General features: G+C 45.1%; 1 protein-coding gene across 5 annotated transcripts in view; it reads left to right on the top strand.

Moving 5' to 3' along the window:
- GTF2I (general transcription factor IIi) overlaps positions 1-20,304 on the top strand; it is a 114,353-nt gene that overhangs the window by 92,420 nt on the left and 1,629 nt on the right. For all 5 annotated transcript variants that reach the window (XM_050783633.1, XM_050783631.1, XM_050783632.1 and 2 more), the window contains 15 exons: positions 3,588-3,659; positions 4,882-5,065; positions 6,038-6,096; positions 6,821-6,895; positions 8,476-8,577; positions 9,498-9,563; positions 9,741-9,924; positions 11,904-11,959; positions 12,646-12,726; positions 13,671-13,754; positions 14,429-14,612; positions 16,408-16,436; positions 17,734-17,775; positions 19,158-19,199; positions 20,003-20,078. In XM_050783633.1, coding sequence (XP_050639590.1) covers positions 3,588-3,659; positions 4,882-5,065; positions 6,038-6,096; positions 6,821-6,895; positions 8,476-8,577; positions 9,498-9,563; positions 9,741-9,924; positions 11,904-11,959; positions 12,646-12,726; positions 13,671-13,754; positions 14,429-14,612; positions 16,408-16,436; positions 17,734-17,775; positions 19,158-19,199; positions 20,003-20,061 — 1,319 coding nt within the window. In that variant the 3' untranslated portion in view covers positions 20,062-20,078. The remainder of the gene's footprint in view (positions 1-3,587; positions 3,660-4,881; positions 5,066-6,037; positions 6,097-6,820; positions 6,896-8,475; positions 8,578-9,497; positions 9,564-9,740; positions 9,925-11,903; positions 11,960-12,645; positions 12,727-13,670; positions 13,755-14,428; positions 14,613-16,407; positions 16,437-17,733; positions 17,776-19,157; positions 19,200-20,002; positions 20,079-20,304) is intronic.

Raw genomic sequence — 20,304 nt, 5'->3', positions numbered from 1 at the left:
CCCATAAATGGCCATACCCTGGAGTGTGAAGGTTTCTGTTGTCAGGAAATAAGTGTTTGGAATCAAGTATGAAATTTTTGTGTGTATCAGGTGTTTACAGATTTGTGCAGTTAAACATGCTCATGAATACTAAGGCGAACAAATGTTTCAAGTTGGGTTCATGGCTGTGCCCTAAAATACAGCTTCTTGAGCTCTTACAGTACCTCGTGGCCATTAGTGAAGGTCAGTCAGTGTGCCAAATAGATGTTGTGTGGATTATGGCATGGAAAGTGGCTGAGAAATTCTGTAGTAGGGTCACAAAATTATCTTGGTCCAGGAGTCCTGCAGTGGAGAAGATAAAAGTCAATGCTTAACTCATAGGTTCACCTCAGCATGCTTTTGATTTGGTCAAGGAATCAAAGTATTGGTGAAGAATTGAAGATTGGAAGTGACACATTGTTTGCTCAGGGAAGTAATGGAGAAAGAAAAATCTTCCTGGAGGTAGATCTTCAGTTTGGATTAATCGGAACGTGATGAAACCTGTAGAAACCCTCATTTCTCAAGACAAAGCTCAAATTCAAGGTTGTGAGGAGTGCAGTCACTGCTTTTGTTAGGGGCGGTTTTGACAGTGACTGCAAAAACTGAGAATGCGAAGCCTGTATTATATAAAGAATGTGCAAGCACCATAGAAGTCACTGCAAGGATTGGGTACTGGAGCAGTGCCGGACCGCCATCGTCACCAGAGTGCAGCAGCCGTCACCAGAAGGAGAATCTCCACTCTCGCCATCACTAACAGCACTTGACCTTGTCCCATTCATAAAAAATCTTGGAAGGAATTAGAGGTGCTTGGTGGTTCCTCATTCCAACACCTTACTTGGCCTGACTGTGTGGAACATGCATTATGAGTCTTTGGACAGGACAATTCAAGTCACAGACCACATGACAAAAGAATTTTGTGGCCATCGGAATTGTCTGCTTAAACCCACCATAGGTGCACATTGTCCTCAGCTTGGTGAAAGGGAGATGTCACACACGAGAAGGCAGTGGAGCCAGGCACGTGACGGAGTGGGAGGTGGCACCTGGCTCTGTGAGGAGGCCGTGAAGTCCTGCATGGGAGGAGCAAGGTGGGGAGTGGGGAGCAGGGCAGAAGAGGAGGCTGAGCAGGTAATAGAGGCGCTCGACCTTTGCAGAGGAAGAGTCCGAGGTCTTTATTGGTAGTATTCAAATGTGGTTCATACCAGAGGTATTTTCTGTGGCTGAATGGACTACTCTGAAATCCACAGGGAAAAAACTCACATTCAACCCTTGAGATGCTAAGTTTTCTTTTAAAGTAAAGGAAATGTTACAAGATTTTCTGAAACCACCAACCTTTAGCGATAACGTCAGACATTCTCCAACATTTTCCAGCAGTTTGTCAGCAATCAGAGATGACCTCCACACCGAGGCGAACCCTCCACCCCCCCCAACCCCTTTCCTCTTTCTCTTTCCCTCCTTTCCTCATCCAGGAACACTTCAGTCAAACTGCAGCGTCTCCAAGTTGACCTCCATCCTCATCCACACCTGAACATTCTGTCCACATCAGTGATATTCTACATGTCTTTATAATAACTTTTTAAAAAAAATTTTTCATGTTTAAAAGGTAAGGGTTGTCTTCTGGGTGGGAAAACATGCCCCACTGTCACTGTGGGTGATGCTGAGTGACATCTCCTAGGTCTTTTACCATTGCTTTCTTTTTTTTTTTTTTTTGAAGTGATGTTTCCTTTTATGTCCGTTGCTTTAAGCCATTTGTGAAATTACAGTGATTTCTGGGGTGGGGACAGAGGGAAGGCAGTGGTAAAAGTCATTGGTGCTGTGGCCCAGTTAGCTGGAGGAGTTTTGGGGCAGGGCGGCCTTCACTGGGGCACCTGGAGGAGCACGGACGGCCCTGCGGGCAGGTGGGTGAGTTCTGAGAGCTGGAGGGCTGGTATGCAGCATCCTTCATGGTTCCAGCTTGTGGCCTTGATCAGGCCGTCACCTGCGGTGGCCACTGAGCTGGTGATGAACTCCACTGCCCTGGAGTTGCCCTTGGCAGAGATGATGGCCACTGCCCTCTGCTGCTTAGCCTTTGCCACCACGGATCTGGCCCTTTCCTTCCTGCTGAGCCACCTCTTTGGTTCCACTGCTTCTACCAACTCCTTCCTGAAGGTCAGATCCAAGGTCATAGCATCCAGGAGGACCCCGAAAGTTGCTGCTTGCTCTGAAGTCTGAAGGTCAGATCCAAGGTCATAGCATCCAGGAGGAGCCCGAAGGTTGCTGCTTGCTCCAAAGTTAATTGCTCACCTGTCTGGAGCCCAGCTCTCCCTGCGTGATCAGTTCTCCAGCGTCAGCCCAAGCCACCCCCGGCTTGAGGAGCTCTGCGGTGATGGACGGCAGCACACTCTTCATTGGCTTCTCCGGTAATTGGAAGATGGGAGAACCTGGCCGGCAACAGGCGGGAAGAGGACGCCCAGTGTGATGATGACAATCTTTGCTCACGGTGATGACTGACACCTTATGTGGTCAAGAGCAGCAGTCAAAGATAATTGGCTTCTTTTCCCATGGGATGAGAAAGTGAGTTCCTTCCCCATCACAGTGTCCTGAATGCCATGGAATTGGTCGAAGATGACAGACAGCTCTCTGTCCAGCATCACGTCGTAGAAGGCAGAGTTCCTCACGCCTCCTGCAGCAGCAGCTAAGGCCAGGCCAGACTTGGCAACTGTGTTTCCGTCTGCTGGACCCACTCAGGCCTCCGTCCACTCCGGCCCCACGTGAATTCCATCCCTTTATCATTGATTTCTGATGAGAAAAGTCACTTTGATTAGTGAAGTGTTGCTTTATGTGGATTTTTAGGCACACATCTGTTAGATAAAACAAGGATTGCCTGTAGAGAAAGCAAATAAAAGCGAAGTCCCTCGTGTTGAAACTGGTGTGGGAGCCCTTGAACCTTACGCAGCTGGCCTCCCTGCCCTGACCAAGTTCGCTGAGGGACTTCTCCAAGGAGGAATGTGTTAGAAGCACTGATTTTGAGCACTCTTTCATGTGGACAAATTTCACTTTATTTGCAATGTCAACTTAAATTTAAATTCTGTCTTTCTAGGCCGGGCACGGTGGCTCATGCCTGTAATCCCAGCACTTTGGGAGGCCGAGGTGGGCGGATCACTTGAGGTCAGGCATTCAAGACCAGCTTAGCCAACATGATGAAACCCCATCTCTACTAAAAATACAAAAATTAGCCTGGTGTGGTGGCAGGCACCTGTAATCCCAGCTACTGGGGAGGCTGAGGCAGGAGAATCGCTTGAACCCAGGAGGCGGAGGTTGCAGCGAGCCGAGATCACACCACCACACTCCAGCCTGAGCGTCATAGTGAGACTCTGTCTCTAAATAAATAAATAAATTCTGTCTTTCTGCAGTTTTTCTGATATTTGGCAAGTACCGGAAATTATTCTTTTCCTTAAGACCCCAAATTTTGGCTTTTAACAAAACTGAATTAAGAGAATCTGCAAACAAGGGTACGTTCTAGCGAAATCCATTCTGATTTGCCACAGCACTGATAAATAACACAGTTAATTGGGTTTCTTTTTGTTTTCCAGTCAAAGAAGATTGGAATGTCAGAATTACCAAGCTACGGAAGCAAGTGGAAGAGATTTTTAATTTGAAATTTGGTAAGTAAAAGCCAATATTTATGTCTTTAATAACATATCAACGAAGGGCCATGTCTGAATAGAGGTATGGAAGTTCAGGACCAACCGGGTGCGGTGGCTCCGCCTGTAATCCCAGCACTTGGGAGGCCGAGGTGGGCAGATCAGGAGGTCAGGAGATCGAGACCATCCTGGCTAACACGATGAAACCCCATCTCTACTAAAAATACAAGAACATTAGCCGGGCGTGGTGGCGGGCGCCTGTAGTCCCAGCTACTCGGGAGGCTAAGGCAGGAGAATGGCGTGAACCGGGGAGGCTGAACTTGAGCAGTGAGCCGAGATCGTGCCACTGCACTCCAGCCTGGATGACAGAGCGAGACTCTGTCTCAAAAAAAAAAAAAAAAAAGTTCAGGACCTAAAGAAGGAAGGTCCCAGAAACTAGGTTTCTGTTTCTTTCTACCACTGCACTTGCTACTGAAACCAAGCAGATGACTTCATTTCTCTCGGATTCCGCTTTCTCACGTGTCAGAATGGGAGAGGAAGGGAGGCGTTGGGATAAGTCTCAGTTCCACTGTTTGTGCTTCTCATCTGGCTAACACCCATGTGGCAAATAGGTTTCATCATTTGTTTCAGCTTAGATTTGTTGACAGCGGTTTCCTGGAGTGCTGTCTTGAGAACGATTCTGAGGAGGCTCAGCAAGAAAGTGTTTCAGTTGATTGGGTGTGTCTGTCATGGAGAAGGAAGTAAGGAGTGGGCAGTGCTAGCAATATTCCCGGGGCACTCCTATCCATTATCTCAATACCTGGGGTTGACGTTTCCTGTCCCAGATCAGGAGTCCTGACTACCCTGCCTCTGACCACTCCAACTGAGGCTTAGCTGTATGGTAGACGCCACCCGTTTGTGAACAGACACCCTGCTTCTCGATGATAACGCAAAGACCAGCAGGGGCCACTGCTGTGTGGAATGGCCTTCGGTCATTTCTGCCCAGAGCACAGAGGTCATTTTCACTAATAACGTAACTCTCCTTTTGATTGAAAGTGTTAAAATGTTCCTCCTAAAAGCACTTATTTTTTAGGCTCATTCTTCAGATTTGCCCCATATCCTAAGCAAAATGCCTTCAATATGAAGTGGATATTGCTTGATCGTAGGGAGCTTGTCCATACTGTACTCGAGAATGTAGATGCAAAGAAAAGAATGTCTGTGTCAAATGTTATCCTCCGCAACTTATGTTCTCTTGCGCTTTCAGCTCAAGCTCTGGGACTCACCGAGGCAGTGAAAGTACCGTATCCCGTGTTTGAATCAAACCCCGAGTTCTTGTATGTGGAAGGCTTGCCAGAGGGGATTCCCTTCCGAAGCCCTACCTGGTTTGGAATTCCACGACTTGAAAGGATCGTCCGCGGGAGTAATAAAATCAAATTCGTTGTTAAAAAGTAAGTTCTTTTGCCACTGTAGTCGTTTCTGGAATTAAAACAGTAAAATGACACTTCCGTTACAATGTTTTTCAAGCTGGAGGTGACAGACGTGGCTGTTAAGTCCTTGATGGCAAAGCCTGGCTGTGAGCTGCAGTCCTGGTACTGTCCATGGCCTCTGCAGTCCCCCAGCCCATACTCAATCATCTTCATCAGTGCAAGGAAAACGGTGACGACGGCCTCCGCGGCGTCACTGCGTGGCCCCGTGGGGACTCGCAGTATGCCTGAATGGAAGTTTAATTTGCTGGCTTTTATCTGCTCTGTTATTCCTGGTCAGTCTTGAGAGCAACTAAATATCAATGATTGAGTTTTTTTCTTTCTTTTTTTTTTTTCTTTTGAGACGGAGTCTTGCTCTATCGCCCAGGCTGGAGTGCCGTGGGGCAATCTCGGCTCACTCAAGCTCCGCCTCCTGGGTTCAAGCAGTTCCGTGCCTCAGCCTCCCAAGGACCTGGGGTTACAGACTTGGGCTGCCACGCCTGGCTAATTTTTGTGTTTTTAGAATAGACAGAACTTCACCGTGTTGGCTAGACTGGTCTGGAATTCCTGACCTCAGGTAATCCACCCGCCTCAGCCTCCCAAAATGCTGGCATTACAGGCATGAGCCACCATGCCCGGCCTAATGATTGATTTTCTTATCTACATTTCTGCAGAATTTTAATGGCTGAAGAAAGTACACTAGTTTTTTTTTCTTTTTTCTTTTTTCTTTTTTTCATGAAAAGAGTCATTTATTTGCTCTTCATAAAATGGCTTACTAGGCACGGGAAGGAAAAGTCAGGGTTTTTTGTCCGCAACACTAGGAATTACTGTTGTGTTACAGGATGATTCTGTGAACGCCTTTAGAAAAAAACAACCCTGGTCACATCACGACCGTTTTACTGGCTGTGAGACCACCACTGTACTGGCTTCTGTAACATTTCTTGGTTTTCTTTCTAGACCTGAACTAGTTATTTCCTACTTGCCTCCTGGGATGGCTAGTAAAATAAACACTAAAGGTAAGAGGTGACGTGTACTCCGTATCCTATTTGTGCGCATTAAGACACCCTTAATCCCCATTCCTTAAATCATATGGAATCGGCCGATATCTTTGTGGGGCTTGTAGTTGTTTACTTTGCTTTTTAAGGTATTTTGTTTTATTTTATTTTTATTTATTTTTATTTATTTATTTATTTATTTTTGAGACAGAATCTCACTCTGTTGCTCAGGCTGGAGTGCAGTGGCGCAATCTCGGCTCACTGCAACCTCCGCCTCCCGGATTCAAGCCATTCTCCTGCCTCAGCCTCCTGAGTAGTTGAGATTACAGGCACGTGCCACCAGGCCCTGCTAATTTTTGTATTTTTAGTAGAGACGGGGTTTCACCATGTTGGTCAGACTGGTCTCAAACTCCTGACCTCGTGATCCACCCGCCTCGGCCTCCCAAAGTGCTGGGATTACAGGCATGAGCCACCACTCCCAGCCTAAGGTATTTTATTTAATGGACTTATTTTTCTTTTTTAAAAAACAAAAACATTTCATTGGAAATGTCACATTTGCAATCCTAGTTCATTCATGTTTTCACAGCTTTGTTGAGCCCCTGTGGAGGATTACACTACAAGTTTAATTCTACATTTCTTTGAAAAGAGCCAAACTGTATGAATTTTAATACTCTGCTCTTATAAAGCATCTCCTTCTGTATTTTTTTCCCTACAATATACAAAAGGAAATCTGCTTATTTTACAGCTTTGCAGTCCCCCAAAAGACCACGAAGTCCTGGGAGTAATTCAAAGGTTCCCGAAATTGAGGTCACTGTGGAAGGTAAGGGCCAGTCCTCGGTATGTTTCTGTTCATTCTCTAGTTTACTGATTGTGTCAGTTCACTAGCTATGTGTTTATACGGATGATGTTAGCCAAACTAGCTTTACCTGTGAACAGCTGCCTGTGATAAAGCTACATTTCTGAATGTTTCTCATTGAAAATTTTTAAACCATTAATAGAAAAAAGATAACATGGATCACATCATAAACTGCTCCCAAGAAAAGCCCTAAAATGCTTTTCCTTTATCATAACAAATAAGGGTGCAGAGTCACGTGGAATGTTTTATCTTGTTTTTTCCTCTTCATTTTTTTTCTATTCTTTTAAGGAAAGAAAGTTTCTGGGTGGTTTAAACAGCAGTGCTTTGAATGAAAGTCTTTTCTTTTTCTTTTATTTTTTTTGGAGACAGAGTCTCGCCTTCTTGCCCAGGGTGGAGTGCAGTGGCACAAACTTGGGTCACCGCAGCCTCCGCCTCCCGGGTTCAAGTGATTCTCCTGCCCCAGCCTCCCAAGTAGCTGGGATTACAGGTGTCCACCACCAACTCCGGATAATTTTTATATCTTTAGTAGAGATGTGATTTCACCATGTTGGCCAGGCTAGTCTCGAACCCCTGACCTCAAATGAGCCACCACGCCCAACTGGTTCTCATCTTTTCAGGCTCACAGTGTTAAAATACTGCATACAATACTAAAGACAATCTCCAACCAACAGTCAAGTGTGGATATTTCTTCCATCTCTTCATAAATGCAGAAGGAAATCACTGCATTAGGATCATTCTCTATATCCCAGGTGTCAAGTTTTTAAATAAGGGTTTGCAGTGCTGGTGTTGAGTAGCGCAGAAATCCCCATTTAGTCATCTGGTATCCTTTCAGAGAGCCTGCTTTCTCCTATGACAGCCAACACGCATCTTTGGGCAACTTACACCCGATTAATTATTTCTGTTAAAAAATGCCAAGAATTAAAAATATATTGAACCCTTTACTTTCCTCCTTCTGGAAAAGATCAGAGGAAGATCTGTCTTACATACAAGATCAGCCTTTCCTGAAGGGCAGATCCAGGTTCATGGGGCCTGGGAGGCTTTAAGAATATAAAATTAGGACTGAGCGCAGTGGCTCTCACGCCTGTAATCCCAGCACTTTGGGAGGCCGAGGCAGACGGATCACCTGAGGTTGGGAGATCAAGACCAGCCTGACCAACACGGAGAAACCCCATCTCTACTAAAAATACAAAATTATCTGGGTGTGGTGGCGCGTGCCTGTAATCCCAGCTACTCAGGAGTCTGAGGCAAGAGAATTGCTTGAAAACAGGAGGCAGAGATTGTGGTGAGCCGAGATTGCGCCATTGCACTCCAGCCTGGGCAACAAGAGTGAAACTTTGTCTCAAAAAAAAAAGAAAGGAAAAGAAAAATGGGTTTCTGTGGAAATAGAGAAATGGTTTCTGTGGAACTTGCAGGATGACAAGAATACACATTTCAATTTTAACCTAGGTTTGTTTTCTGGCACAGGCTGGACTTGAAGATCATAACCTAGAGACACTTACGTCATTGAATGTGTGTTGATTATCGTTATTTTTACTCTCCTTTAGGCCCTAATAACAACAATCCTCAAACCTCAGCTGTTCGAACCCCTACCCAGACTAATGGTTCTAACGTTCCCTTCAAGCCACGAGGGAGAGAGTTTTCCTTTGGTAAATATGCGTTTTATTTTTCTTTCTTTCATCGTTTTAAATAGAATAAGTTAATCATGTTTCCTTTTGCCAGGTGAATTGTTCTTATTGGTGAGTCAGTATATATCCGAGGTTAAAGGAATAGCCCATAGAGCCAGGCTGCCTGAGTTCAGATCTGAGTTCAAATCCGAAGCCACTTAGGCAGGCGAATGCACCCTGCCTCATTTTCCCTTTGTGCAAAATGGTAATAACATTACTTTCTTTCTCATGAGGTTATTATGAGGATTATAAATACCGTCATTTAAAGTACTTAGAACCATACCTCGCATGTAGTAGACACTATAAGTTATGAGGGCATTTTGGGGGTTTTTATTTGTTTTTTCTTTATTTCAGCATTTGTTCACTTACTTGTAGTCAACATAAAAGCAATGTACTAAAACAGTTTGCTTGTGTATCAGGACTGGAGTAGTTGTCAGGTCATATCGTAGTAAAAGATTATGCGTTTTTCATTTCTTCTTAAAGATGCACAAATAAGGCTGGGCGCGGTGGCTCACGCCTGTAATCCCAGCACTTTGGGAGGCTGAAGCGGGCGGATCACCTGAGGTTGGGAGTTCGACACCAGCCTGACCAACATGGAGAAACCCCGTGTCTACTAAAAATACAAAATTAGCCGGGCATGGTGGCGCGTGCCTGTAATCCCAGCTACTCGGGAGGCTGAGGCAGGAGAACTGCTTGAACCTGGGAGATGGAGGTTGCAGTGAGCAGAGATCGCGCCATTGCACTCCAGCCTGGGTAACAAGAGCGAAACTCCGTCTCAAAAAAAAAAAACCAAAACAAACAAAAAGATGCACAAATAAGATGAAACATTCCCGTCTCAGAGCGTGTATTGATGAGTACCGTGATAAGCATTGCAATTTAACTATCTTATGTTTTATATACAGAGGCCTGGAATGCCAAGATCACGGACCTAAAACAGAAAGTTGAAAATCTCTTCAATGAGAAGTGCGGTAAGTCTATTTTGAAACATTCCTACTGCAGCGCAGGGTGCCTTCATGGGAGTAGAAGGGAGCAGAAGGGGATACTGAGCGTTGGAGTGTCCCAGTCATTGGCAATGCATGGGTTTTTCAGGCTTGAGTGGCGTCATTTCGCCCATGTTCTGTTCTGTGTACGCGGCTGTTTTGCAGGGGAAGCTCTTGGCCTTAAACAAGCCGTGAAGGTGCCGTTCGCATTATTTGAGTCTTTCCCGGAAGACTTTTACGTGGAAGGCTTACCTGAGGGTGTGCCATTCCGAAGACCATCAACTTTTGGCATTCCAAGGCTGGAGAAGATACTCAGAAACAAAGCCAAAATTAAATTCATCATTAAAAAGTAAGGAAATTGGATGAAGTGGGATTAGCATGAGTTGATCATGTTTCACACTGGGAGATGGGTATGTGGGTTCATGTTTGTGGCAGGGCTGAATGAGCTCTGGAGTCAGAAAAACTCCTTTTTATGCTGCACTCTTGTTTATGTTTAAAACTTTCCGGCCAGGTGCGATGGCTCATGCCTGTAATCCCAGCATTTTGGGAGGCCAAAGCGGGTAGATTACCTGAGGTCAGAAGTTCAAGACCAACCTGGCCAATGTGATGAAACCCGTCTCTACTAAAAATACAAAAATCAGCTGGGCGTGGTGGCACGTGCCTGTAATCCCAGCTATTTGGGAGACTAAGGCAGAAGAATCACTTGAACCCGGCAGGCAGAGAGGTTGCAATGAGCCAAGATCGTGCCATTGCATTCCAGCCTCGGCAGCAAGAGCAAAACTCCATCTCAAAAACAAAAAAAAAGAAAAGAAAAATTTTCCCTATGCTGCTAGTAGAAGGGAAGGAGGACTCCAGCGTACCAGAGAGATCAAAAAAAAAAAAAAAAAAAGAAATTTTCCTTATGCTGCTACTAGAAGGGAAGGAGGGGACTCCTCCATACTAGAGAGAGAACGACTTTTGGTTGCTGAATGTTGTTACTGCTTGATGCTGAGGAATCTCAGCAGCTGTTCAGTTTTCTAAAGTCCTTTTATTTCTCCAAATTAATAGAATATTTTAAATTTCTCTTGTTTGCTCGAACATCTGTGGATTAGGCTAACATAATTGAAATAGATAGGAATGGGCCAGGTACGGCCATAAATCCCAGCACTGTGGGAGGCCAAGGCGGGCAAATCACTTGAGGTCAGGAGTTCGACACCAGCCTGGCCAACATGATGAAAACCCGTCTCTACTTAAAATACAAAAAGAAAAAAAAATTAGCCAGGTGTGGTAGTAGGCGCCTGTAATCCCAGCTACTCGAGAGACTGAGGCAGGAGAATCGCTTGAACCCAGGAGGTGGAGCTTGCAGTGAGCCGAGATTGTGCCACTGCACTCCAGCCTGGGTGACAGAGTGAGACTCTGTCTCAAAAAAGAAATAAGAATAATTGGAGTTTTATAGTACATGCTAATGCACATGAATTACTTGAAATCAATTGAAACGAATTTTAGGTTTCATTTACTTGGTGTTAGGCTTAATTTTGAGTCACCCAGGGATGCTCTCAAGCAAAGCTGGCCTTGCCAAACATAATGGCCACCTCTTTTTTTTTTTTGAGACAGAGTCTCGCTCTGTACCCCAGACTAGAGTGCAGTAGTGCATGATCTGGGCTCACTGCAAATCCCGCCTCCTGGGTTCAAACGATTCTCCTGCCTCAGCCACCCGAGTAGCTGGGATTATAAGCATGTGCCACCATGCCCGGTGCATTTTTGTATTTTTAGTAGAGATGGGGTTTCACCATGTTGGTCAGGCTGGTCTCAAATGCCTGACTTCGTGATCTGCCCACCTCAGCCTCCCAGAGTGCTGGGATGATGGGCATGAGCCACCACGCCTGGCCAGTGGCCCACCTTTTATACTTTTGGCCAGGTCTGCAGAGGTTTGGCAGGCCCTAAGCCCTCTGCTTCCACTTCCGGAGCGAGAGCCTCAAGTGCTCCTGTTTTCACAGCCCATCTTGTGTTTCCATGCTGCGCACGTGGGGCGTTTTCTCTTTCCACCCTCAAATCTGGCGCTGATTCTTTTCAGCATATACATTCTAGCCTTAGAAAGAAGATGCCAATAACACCAGCGTAGGGGAAGGGCGGCCAATGAGAGGCAGCGATGGATGTTACATTTACAATTGTGGTTTGTGTTTTTGGCTGTGGTTCTTTAGATAACCATATGATTTCTGTTCTTCATGACTAAGAATTGAATTTAGACTTTACAGAGTTACTGGTTTGTAAATCTTTGAGTTGTTTACATTTTAACGTCAGAGTTTTACTGTTTGATCAGCACATTTTTTTTTTCTGTTTTGTCTATAGGCCCGAAATGTTTGAGACGGCGATTAAGGAGAGCACCTCCTCTAAGAGCCCTCCCAGTGAGTGTATTTTCTGTATTTTCATTGCTATAGAACACACGCTCTTAGGCGTGCACCGTGCAGCTGTGGTTTACAAACATTGTTTAAAGAATAGCCATTGAGGCTGGGCACGATGGATCACACTCATAATCCCAGCACTTTGGGAGGCCAAGGCGGGTGGATCACCTGAGGTCAGGAGTTCGAGACCAGCTTGGCCAACATGGCAAAACCCTGTCTCTACTAAAAATATAAAAAATTAGCCAGGCGTGGTGGCGGGCGCCTGTAATCCCCTCTACTCAGAAGGTTGAGGAGACAGCAGAATCGCTTGAACTTGGGAGGCGGAAGTTGCAGTGAGCCGAGATCGCACCACTGCACCCCAGCCTGGGCAACAGAGCAAGACTCCATCTCAGGAAAAAAAAGAAAAAAAGGGAAAACCCATTCAAAGTTGTAGTTTGGGCTATTTCACAGTTTTCAGTTCTTTAATAATTGGGTGGCTCTGTTTGTGTGTGGTGTTCTCCTAAGCACCGCCAGGAAGAGAAAACCAGTGAAAAGCAGCCCTTCAGGGGGCGTCATGTCTTCCTGAAATGATGTACCATGGAAAGAAAGAACCTTGAACAGGACTGAGATCAAACAGTCTCAGACAGCATGATTATTAGCGATGTTGACCATGTTTTCTACGAATTCTGATTTTAAATTTATATTTTCAGGAAAAATAAATTCATCACCCAATGTTAATACTACTGCCTCAGGTGTAGAAGACCTTAACATCATTCAGGTGACAATTCCAGGTATGATTTCTCTGCTTCCATCATCGTTTGTGGGGGTCTCTTCAGGGCCTCTTGGACTCTCCCAGCTAGAGAGGTTTGCTCAGCCCCTCCAGGTACTCAGATACATTACACATTGCCTGGCGCTCCTCCCAGACCCCTGCAGCAGTTGCCTTCCAAACACACTTGCTCTCTAAACAGCTCCCGCAAGTTTTGGCACTTGGCATGAGCTAAATCCTGTTAACCACCCAAATGTGTCTAGTCTGTTCCTTAAAAAGAGTCTATATAAGGCCGGGCACGGTGGCTCATGCCTGTAATCCCAGCACTTTGGGAGGCTGAGGCGGGAGGATCACTTGAGGTCAGGGGTTCAAAACCAGCCTGGCCAACATGGTGAAACCCTGTCTCTACTAAAAATACAAAAAAAATTAGCCAGGCGTGGTGGTGCGTAGCTGTCATCCCAGCTACTTGGGAGGCTGAGGCAGGAGAAATGCTTGAACTCGGGAGGCAGAGGTCGCAGTGAGCCAAGATGGCGCCACTGTACTCCAGCCTGGGTGACAGAGCGATACTCCGTCTGGGAAGTAAAAAATCTATATAAAACAGCAGGTAAAGGTCTTTATAACAAGAATAAGTTTGTAATATTTTAAGTTAGGCATTATTTTAAACAATTTCAAATTTAATTGAGTTCAAAGTGCTCAAATACTTAAATCATTTAAAAATGGCAAATGCTTGAAAACATTACACAGAGCTCCTGTAAATTGGGATTAAAAGTGCATCATTGAGCAGCAGCTTGTACCTATAGTCCCAGCTACTTGGAAGACTAAGCCAGGAGGATCACTTGAGCCCAAGAGTTCGAGGCCAGTCTGGGCAACATCGTGAGATACCATCTCTTTCCCCCCCCCCCAAAAAAAAAAGAAAGAAAAAAGAAAAAATTAGTATTTAAGTTTTGGATTTTCTCTGAACTGTTTTAGATGATGATAATGAAAGACTCTCGAAAGTTGAAAAAGCTAGACAGCTAAGAGAACAAGTGAATGACCTCTTTAGTCGGAAATTTGGTAAGTTTTGCATTTGCAAAGTATAGTTGCTATAAGCAAAGAGATTTGTTTTAATAAGATATTTTCAGCAGATGATGGTTAGGTGGTTGTAATCCTCCTATAGATAAGGAATTAAAATTTAAAAGTAAGTGTTTTGTTTATGCTAAATTTATTTAATAAGATACCATTAGTGTTATATGATCGATTGTCAGTACAAAAGTTCATGAATTTAAGGTTCACCGTCTGGCATTGTGGCTCACGCCTGTAATCCCAGCATTTTGGGAGGCCGAGGCGGGTGGATTCGTTGAGGTCAGGAGTTTGAGACCAACCTGGCCAATATGGTGAAACGCTGTCTCTTCTAAAAAATACAAAAAGTTAGCCAGGTATGGTGGCGCATGGCTATAATCCCAGCTACTCGGGAGGCTGTGGCGTGAGAACTGCTTGAACCTGGGAGGCAGAGATTGCAGTGAGCTGAGATCAAGCCATCGCACTCCAACCTAGGTGACAGAGTGAGACTCTGTCTCAAAAACAAATTTTTTTAAGGTTCATATTTAAATTTGTTTGACGTGTACAAAGACCTTAGTTAACAGCAGAGACAGTCTTTAAAATAAATGTTGATCTGGTGCTTTTGACAGACTTTTTAAGGCAGTGGGTTCATCTGTGCTGTTGTGCTGTTTGTCTCACTGTCACTGTAGGTGAAGCCATTGGTATGGGTTTTCCTGTGAAAGTTCCCTACAGGAAAATCACAATTAACCCTGGCTGTGTGGTGGTTGACGGCATGCCCCCGGGGGTGTCCTTCAAAGCCCCCAGCTACCTGGAAATCAGCTCCATGAGAAGGATCTTAGATTCTGCCGAGTTTATCAAATTCACGGTCATTAGGTAAGTGAGAGTTTTCTGCTCAGTCACAGGAATGAGTCTGGAGCTCATGAGGCTGACTCATCTAAAACGCAGCCACAGGTAGTCATCGAATCAGGCTTTCTGTGCGATGCAATGAACAAATAAAGATAACTTGTTTCATCGTTAGAATGTTAGATGTGCCTCTGCCTAAGCCGACTCTTTTAATTCTTTGGCAAAGGGTTGGCAAACTAGGCCTGTTCACCAAATTCAGCCTGCCTCCTATTTTTAGAGACTTCCTGAAACACAGCTATGCCCGTATTATCCATGGCTGCTTTCCTGTCACAGTGAGTAAATAGCTGGGACTGAGACGGCATGGCCTCCAAAGTCTAAAATATTTACTCTCTAGCACTTTATAGAAAAACCTTGGCCAGGCACAGTGGCTCACGCCTGTAATCCCAGCATTTTAGGGAGGCCAAGGCAGGCAGATCACCTGAGGTCAGGAGTTCCAGACCAGCCTGGCCAACATGGTGAAATCCTGTCTGTACACAAATACAGCAGTTAGCTGGGCATGATGGTGCGTGCCTGTAGTCCCAGCTACTCGGGAGGCTGAGGCAGGAGAATCGCTTGAACCCAGGAGGTGGAGGTTGTAGTGAGCCGAGATTATGCCATTGCACTCCAGCCTGGGTGACAGAGTGAGACTCCATCTCAAGAAAGAAAGAAAAACTTTGCCAACCTCTGTCTTAGGGCGCCGTGTCACAGGCTTTGGCTCAGACGGATTCAACCTCGCATCAGCCATTTGTTAGCCTCGTCACTCTGTTCCTTGTCTGTAAATGAGAGTGACCATTGTTACCACGGAGAGTGTCAGTTCCCTCCCGTAGAGCAGGCATGATGATTGTACTCATCCTCTAACACCATTTGAGCGCCACATTCCTTCCTGTGTCCTTGTTACCGTAAGAGACGCCCACCTAGGCCGGGCGCGGAGGCTCACACCTGTAATCCCAGCACTTTGGGAGGCCGAGGCGCACGAATCATGAGGTCAGGAGATCGAGACCATCCTGGCTAACACAGTGAAACCCCGTCTCTACTAAAAATACAAAAAATTAGCCGGGCGTGGTGGTGCGTGCCTGTAGTTCCAGCTACTCAGGAGGCTAAGGCAGGAGAATGGCTTGAACCCGGGAGGCGGAACTTGCAGTGAGCCAAGATGGCGCCACTGTACTCCAGCCTGGGCGACAAAGTGAGACTCCGTCTCAAAAAAAAAAAAAAAAAAAGAGACGCCCACCTGAGCACCAACCCCAGGTTATCTTCCTCTTTTTCTTCCAGCGCCCCAGAAACTTAGCTACAACTCAACCTACCCAATCAGTTCATCATCAAACTGCCACTGTCTCTAGTTCACATCTCTTAGGACTGGCACTCAGAAATCTCATAATAAATCCTCTTGAGGCTTCTTCTCATTCACTCGTCTTCTTCCAACCTTCTTTCCCTCAAAATCTCATATTTTTGTTCCGCTTCCCCATGGTCATTCTCCATATCATTCCCAGGAGTTAGGCCAAAAGCCCCTTGCGTTCTTCCGTGCATTGAACTTAGAATCACTCTGTTTCCTGCTCTGGCGTTTCTGTTTTTTGTTTTTCCTCCATTTACTGAGTAACATTTTCTAACAGTGTTCTTATTATGGATACGTATCTATCTCTTCCATAAGTTTATAAGATCGTGGATAATACTTCTCACTGTAGTACGTAAATGACATGGGCTAGATATGAGTTGAATAGACAGTTATACCTGTAAATCCTTATAGAGTGAAAATAAATTATTATACTTTACAATTTGTTTCTCTCTTTAGACCATTTCCAGGACTTGTGATTAATAACCGTGAGTATTTTGTGAAGCGTTTCTGTTTTTTCCCCGGGGTCTGACATGTGTGCGTGTGAGTGTGTATATGTGTTTAAAGTATATCACGTTCCTTCACCTATGTCAGCAGCCATGCCAGATACTTATTTTAGCCCTCAGTAAAAACACCAGGCACTTCCAAGTTGTAAAATTCTTCAAGCTTCTTAACTTTTCCTGTCCTCGATGCGCTTAATCATAAAATGGTAATAATAGCACTGATTCTGGGGGAGTCGTTCCAGTAGATGGAAAGCATCTAGAACAAGTGTCAGCAAGCTCCTGCCGAGGTGTGTGCATAAAGTTTTATTGAAACCACCATCGTGTTCATTTGTTTATGGCAGAACTGAGAGGTGGCAACAGCAAGTGTGTGCTTGCAAAACCTAAAATGCTTACTGATTGGCTCTGTAAGAAAAGAGTTTGCAGCCCCCTAACCTAGAACAGCATCTAGCCTATAGTATGTGCTTAGCCTACGGTATGTGCTTAGCAAATACAATCTATATTTATTACTGCTTTTATGACTGTTATAATGACTGTGCTTGGATTTTGTGCCAAAGTCAGTCACTTAATGTGCCTGCTTCTATTACTATTTCAGCACAGTGTCTGGCACACATTGGGCTTTCAAATATTGTCGAGCGGGTGAACAACTGTCCTTTCAATGCCTTAACATTGATGTCATTTTCAGTAGTATTTTAAGCCAAACTTAGTTTTCCAAGTGTGTTTTTGTTCTCTTAACTTTATTATTAAAAATGTATAAAAGTGAGGCCAGGAGCGGTGGCTCATGCCTGTAATCCCAGCAGTTTGGAGGCTGAGGCAGGCGGATCACTTGAGGTTGGGAGTTTGAGACCAGCCCGTCCAACATGGTGAAAACCTGTCTCTACTAAAAATACAAAAATCAGCTGGGTGTGGTGGCGGACACCTGTAATCCCAGCTACTTGGGAGGGTGAGGCAGGAGAGTCGCTTGAATCCTGGAGGCGGAGATTGCAGTGAGCTGAGATCGTGCCATTGCACTCCAGCCTGGACAACAAGAGCAAAACTCTGTCTCAATAAATTATTTATTTACATAAATAATACATACATAAATAAAATGTTCTCTTTTGTTCCTGTTCTTGTGTGGTAGTGTGGAATAGAGTTTTATGGTAATTACTATGAATTAGTGATTTTGAGGACCGTATCAGAACTCTGAGGTTTGTATCCTTCTCATCTTGAGCAAATGTATGTTAAAATGCTTGTCAAAGGGAACAACACGTCCTTACATTATTAAACCAATCTGCTTCATTTTCAGAGCTGGTTGATCAGAGTGAGTCAGAAGGCCCCGTGATACAAGGTGAGTGAGGCAGGGGATGGCCCGGAGCTACTCCTGCCACTCAGTCGCCTGCCCTGAGGGGACTCAGTTACACAGCGCACACATGCTTCTCTGTGGTTTTCACTCCTGGGTTTGACAGCTGATCAAAACATAAATTCAAGCTGTGGGTCCTGATTGAGAACAGGGGGCTGCAAACCATTTGCACCCCCTATCCCAGCTCAGGCCTAACATCAGGAACCCCAGGATTAATGGATAGGATGAAATGGCAGAGAAAGAGGGTCGTCATTTTAACCTGACTCTGTGCCGCCCGTTTCTAATGTCTGCCATAAGTGATTGAGCAAAATGTTCTTGAGTAGAAATGTACAGATTATGCTTTTAAAAAATTCCTTAAAAAACAAGTGGAGGCCGGGTGCGGTGGCTCAAGCCTGTAATCCCAGCACTTTGGGAGGCCGAGGTGGGCGGATCACAAGGTCAGGAGATCGAGACCATCCTGGCTAACACGGTGAAACCCTGTCTCTACTAAAAACACAAAAAAAACTAGCCGGGCGAGGTGGCGGGCGCCTGTAGTCCCAGCTACTCGGGAGGCTGAGGCAGGAGAATGGCGTAAACCCAGGAGGCGGAGCTTGCAGTGAGCCGAGATGGCGCCACTGCACTCCAGCCTGGGGGACAGAGCAAGACTCCGTCTCAAAAAAAAAAAAAAAAAAAAAAAAACAAGTGGAATGGCCCGGTGCTATGTGAGTCATTGAAAGTAATGAGGCTGGGTGCGATGGCTCACGCCTGCCATCCCAGCACTTTGGGAGGCTGGGGCGGGTGGATCACTTGAGATCAGGAGTTCGAGACCAGCCTGCCCAACATGGTAAAACCCTATATCTCCTAAAAATACAAAAATTAGCCGGACGTGGTGGCGTGTGCCTGTCATCCCAGCTACTTGGGAGGCTGAGGCAGGAGAACCGCTTGAACCTGGGAGGTGGAGGTTGCATTGAGCCAAGATCACGTCACTGCACTCCAGCCTGGGCAACAAAGGGAGATCGTGTCTCAAAAAAACAAACATATGAACAAAAACAAAAAAGTAATGAAAAGCTTTTATTAAAGGGAGTAAACAGAAGGATGAGGAAGAAAGCATAACTAAGGCACTTGTTGTTTTCACAGTAGAGCTATGTTAAGACTGCTCTTTCGGACTTCAGCTGTATATGTGAACTTAGGACCACATTTGAGAAACAGAAATTTGAAAGTACACTTGGATAATTGTGTGCTCCACCTCAAGACTGTGGGCATTGTTTCATCATGCGCCTGTGTTTGTACAGAGTCTGGAGGGCTTTTCTCCTCTTCCTCCTCCTGGGTTCTTTCATAGTATAAAGCAGCTGTTGAACAATGTGGAAATCAATCTCTGTGTTTCTCTTTAGAATCAGCTGAACCAAGCCAGTTGGAAGTTCCAGCCACAGAAGGTAAAAGGGTGGGGTGGTCCTGCAAGTCCTTAAGACTTCTTCTTTCTTCTTTTTCTTTCTTTTCTTTTTTTTTTTTTTTTTTTTTTTTTAAGACAGGGTCTCACTCTGTCACCCAGGCTGGAGTGAGGTGGTGTGATCTCTGCAACCTCCGCCTGCCAGGCTCAAGCAATTCTCCTGCCTCAGCCTCCCAAGTAGCTGGGATTACAGGCCTGCACCACTATGCTTGGCTAATTTCTGTATTTTTAGTAGAAACAGGGTTTCACCATGTTGGCCAGGCTAGTCTGGAACTCCTGACCTCAAGTGACCTGCCGGCCTTGGCTTCCCAAAGTGCTCGGATTACAGGCACGAGCCACCTCGCCCAGCCAAGACTTTTTACCAGGACAAACGATTGTGTGTTTAAACTATTTCACTAGAACTGAGTGGTGGTTTTGCTCTCTTTCTTCTGGGTGAATTGGATTTGCAGGTTATGCTGTTGCGAGATGACGCATAGCTGCTTTTGCTCCATTTCCCCCAGATGACTTGGTAAATTCTCCGTGAATGACTCTGCTACATAACCTAGATAACATAATGTGTGTCCTTTAAATGCATAAAAGCCAGGAGATGTTTGTTACTTTGAAAACTTAAGTAACAAAATTTTGAATGTGTTGCTAGAGAGACTTCTCTCTCTGAAGCTCTTTTGATGTTTGGTGTCTTGTCCTTCTTATTATTAAACCATATCTTAGTAAACAGTTTGGTACGAATGGATTTATCATTGAGCAGGTCTGCAAAATAATTAATCGGTACCATTTTGTTTCCATTGATAGAAATAAAAGAGACTGATGGAAGCTCTCAGATCAAGCAAGAACCAGACCCCACGTGGTAGACCTCTTCCCTCCTAGGGTAAATCAGCTTCTGTGTCAGGGATGCCGTGTGGTGTCCATCTGAACCCCCTGCATACGCGTAGCTAATGTGATCTCCCCATTTTCACATAAGATGGTGGCCCTGCCTTCAGGGAATGTGGGAGCCAGGTGGGAGCCTTCCTGGATGTTTAAGCTAGAAGATTCAACAGGGAGATTCTCCTTGGATCAATATATGTCTCTCAGTCAAAGATGTAAAAGCACTTTTG

This window comes from Macaca thibetana, chromosome 3, assembly GCF_024542745.1.
Source record: "Macaca thibetana thibetana isolate TM-01 chromosome 3, ASM2454274v1, whole genome shotgun sequence".
Lineage (NCBI taxonomy): Eukaryota > Metazoa > Chordata > Mammalia > Primates > Cercopithecidae > Macaca > Macaca thibetana.
The sequence above is the reverse complement of the archived record's forward strand: the minus strand, read 5'-3'. Positions and strand labels throughout refer to the sequence as shown.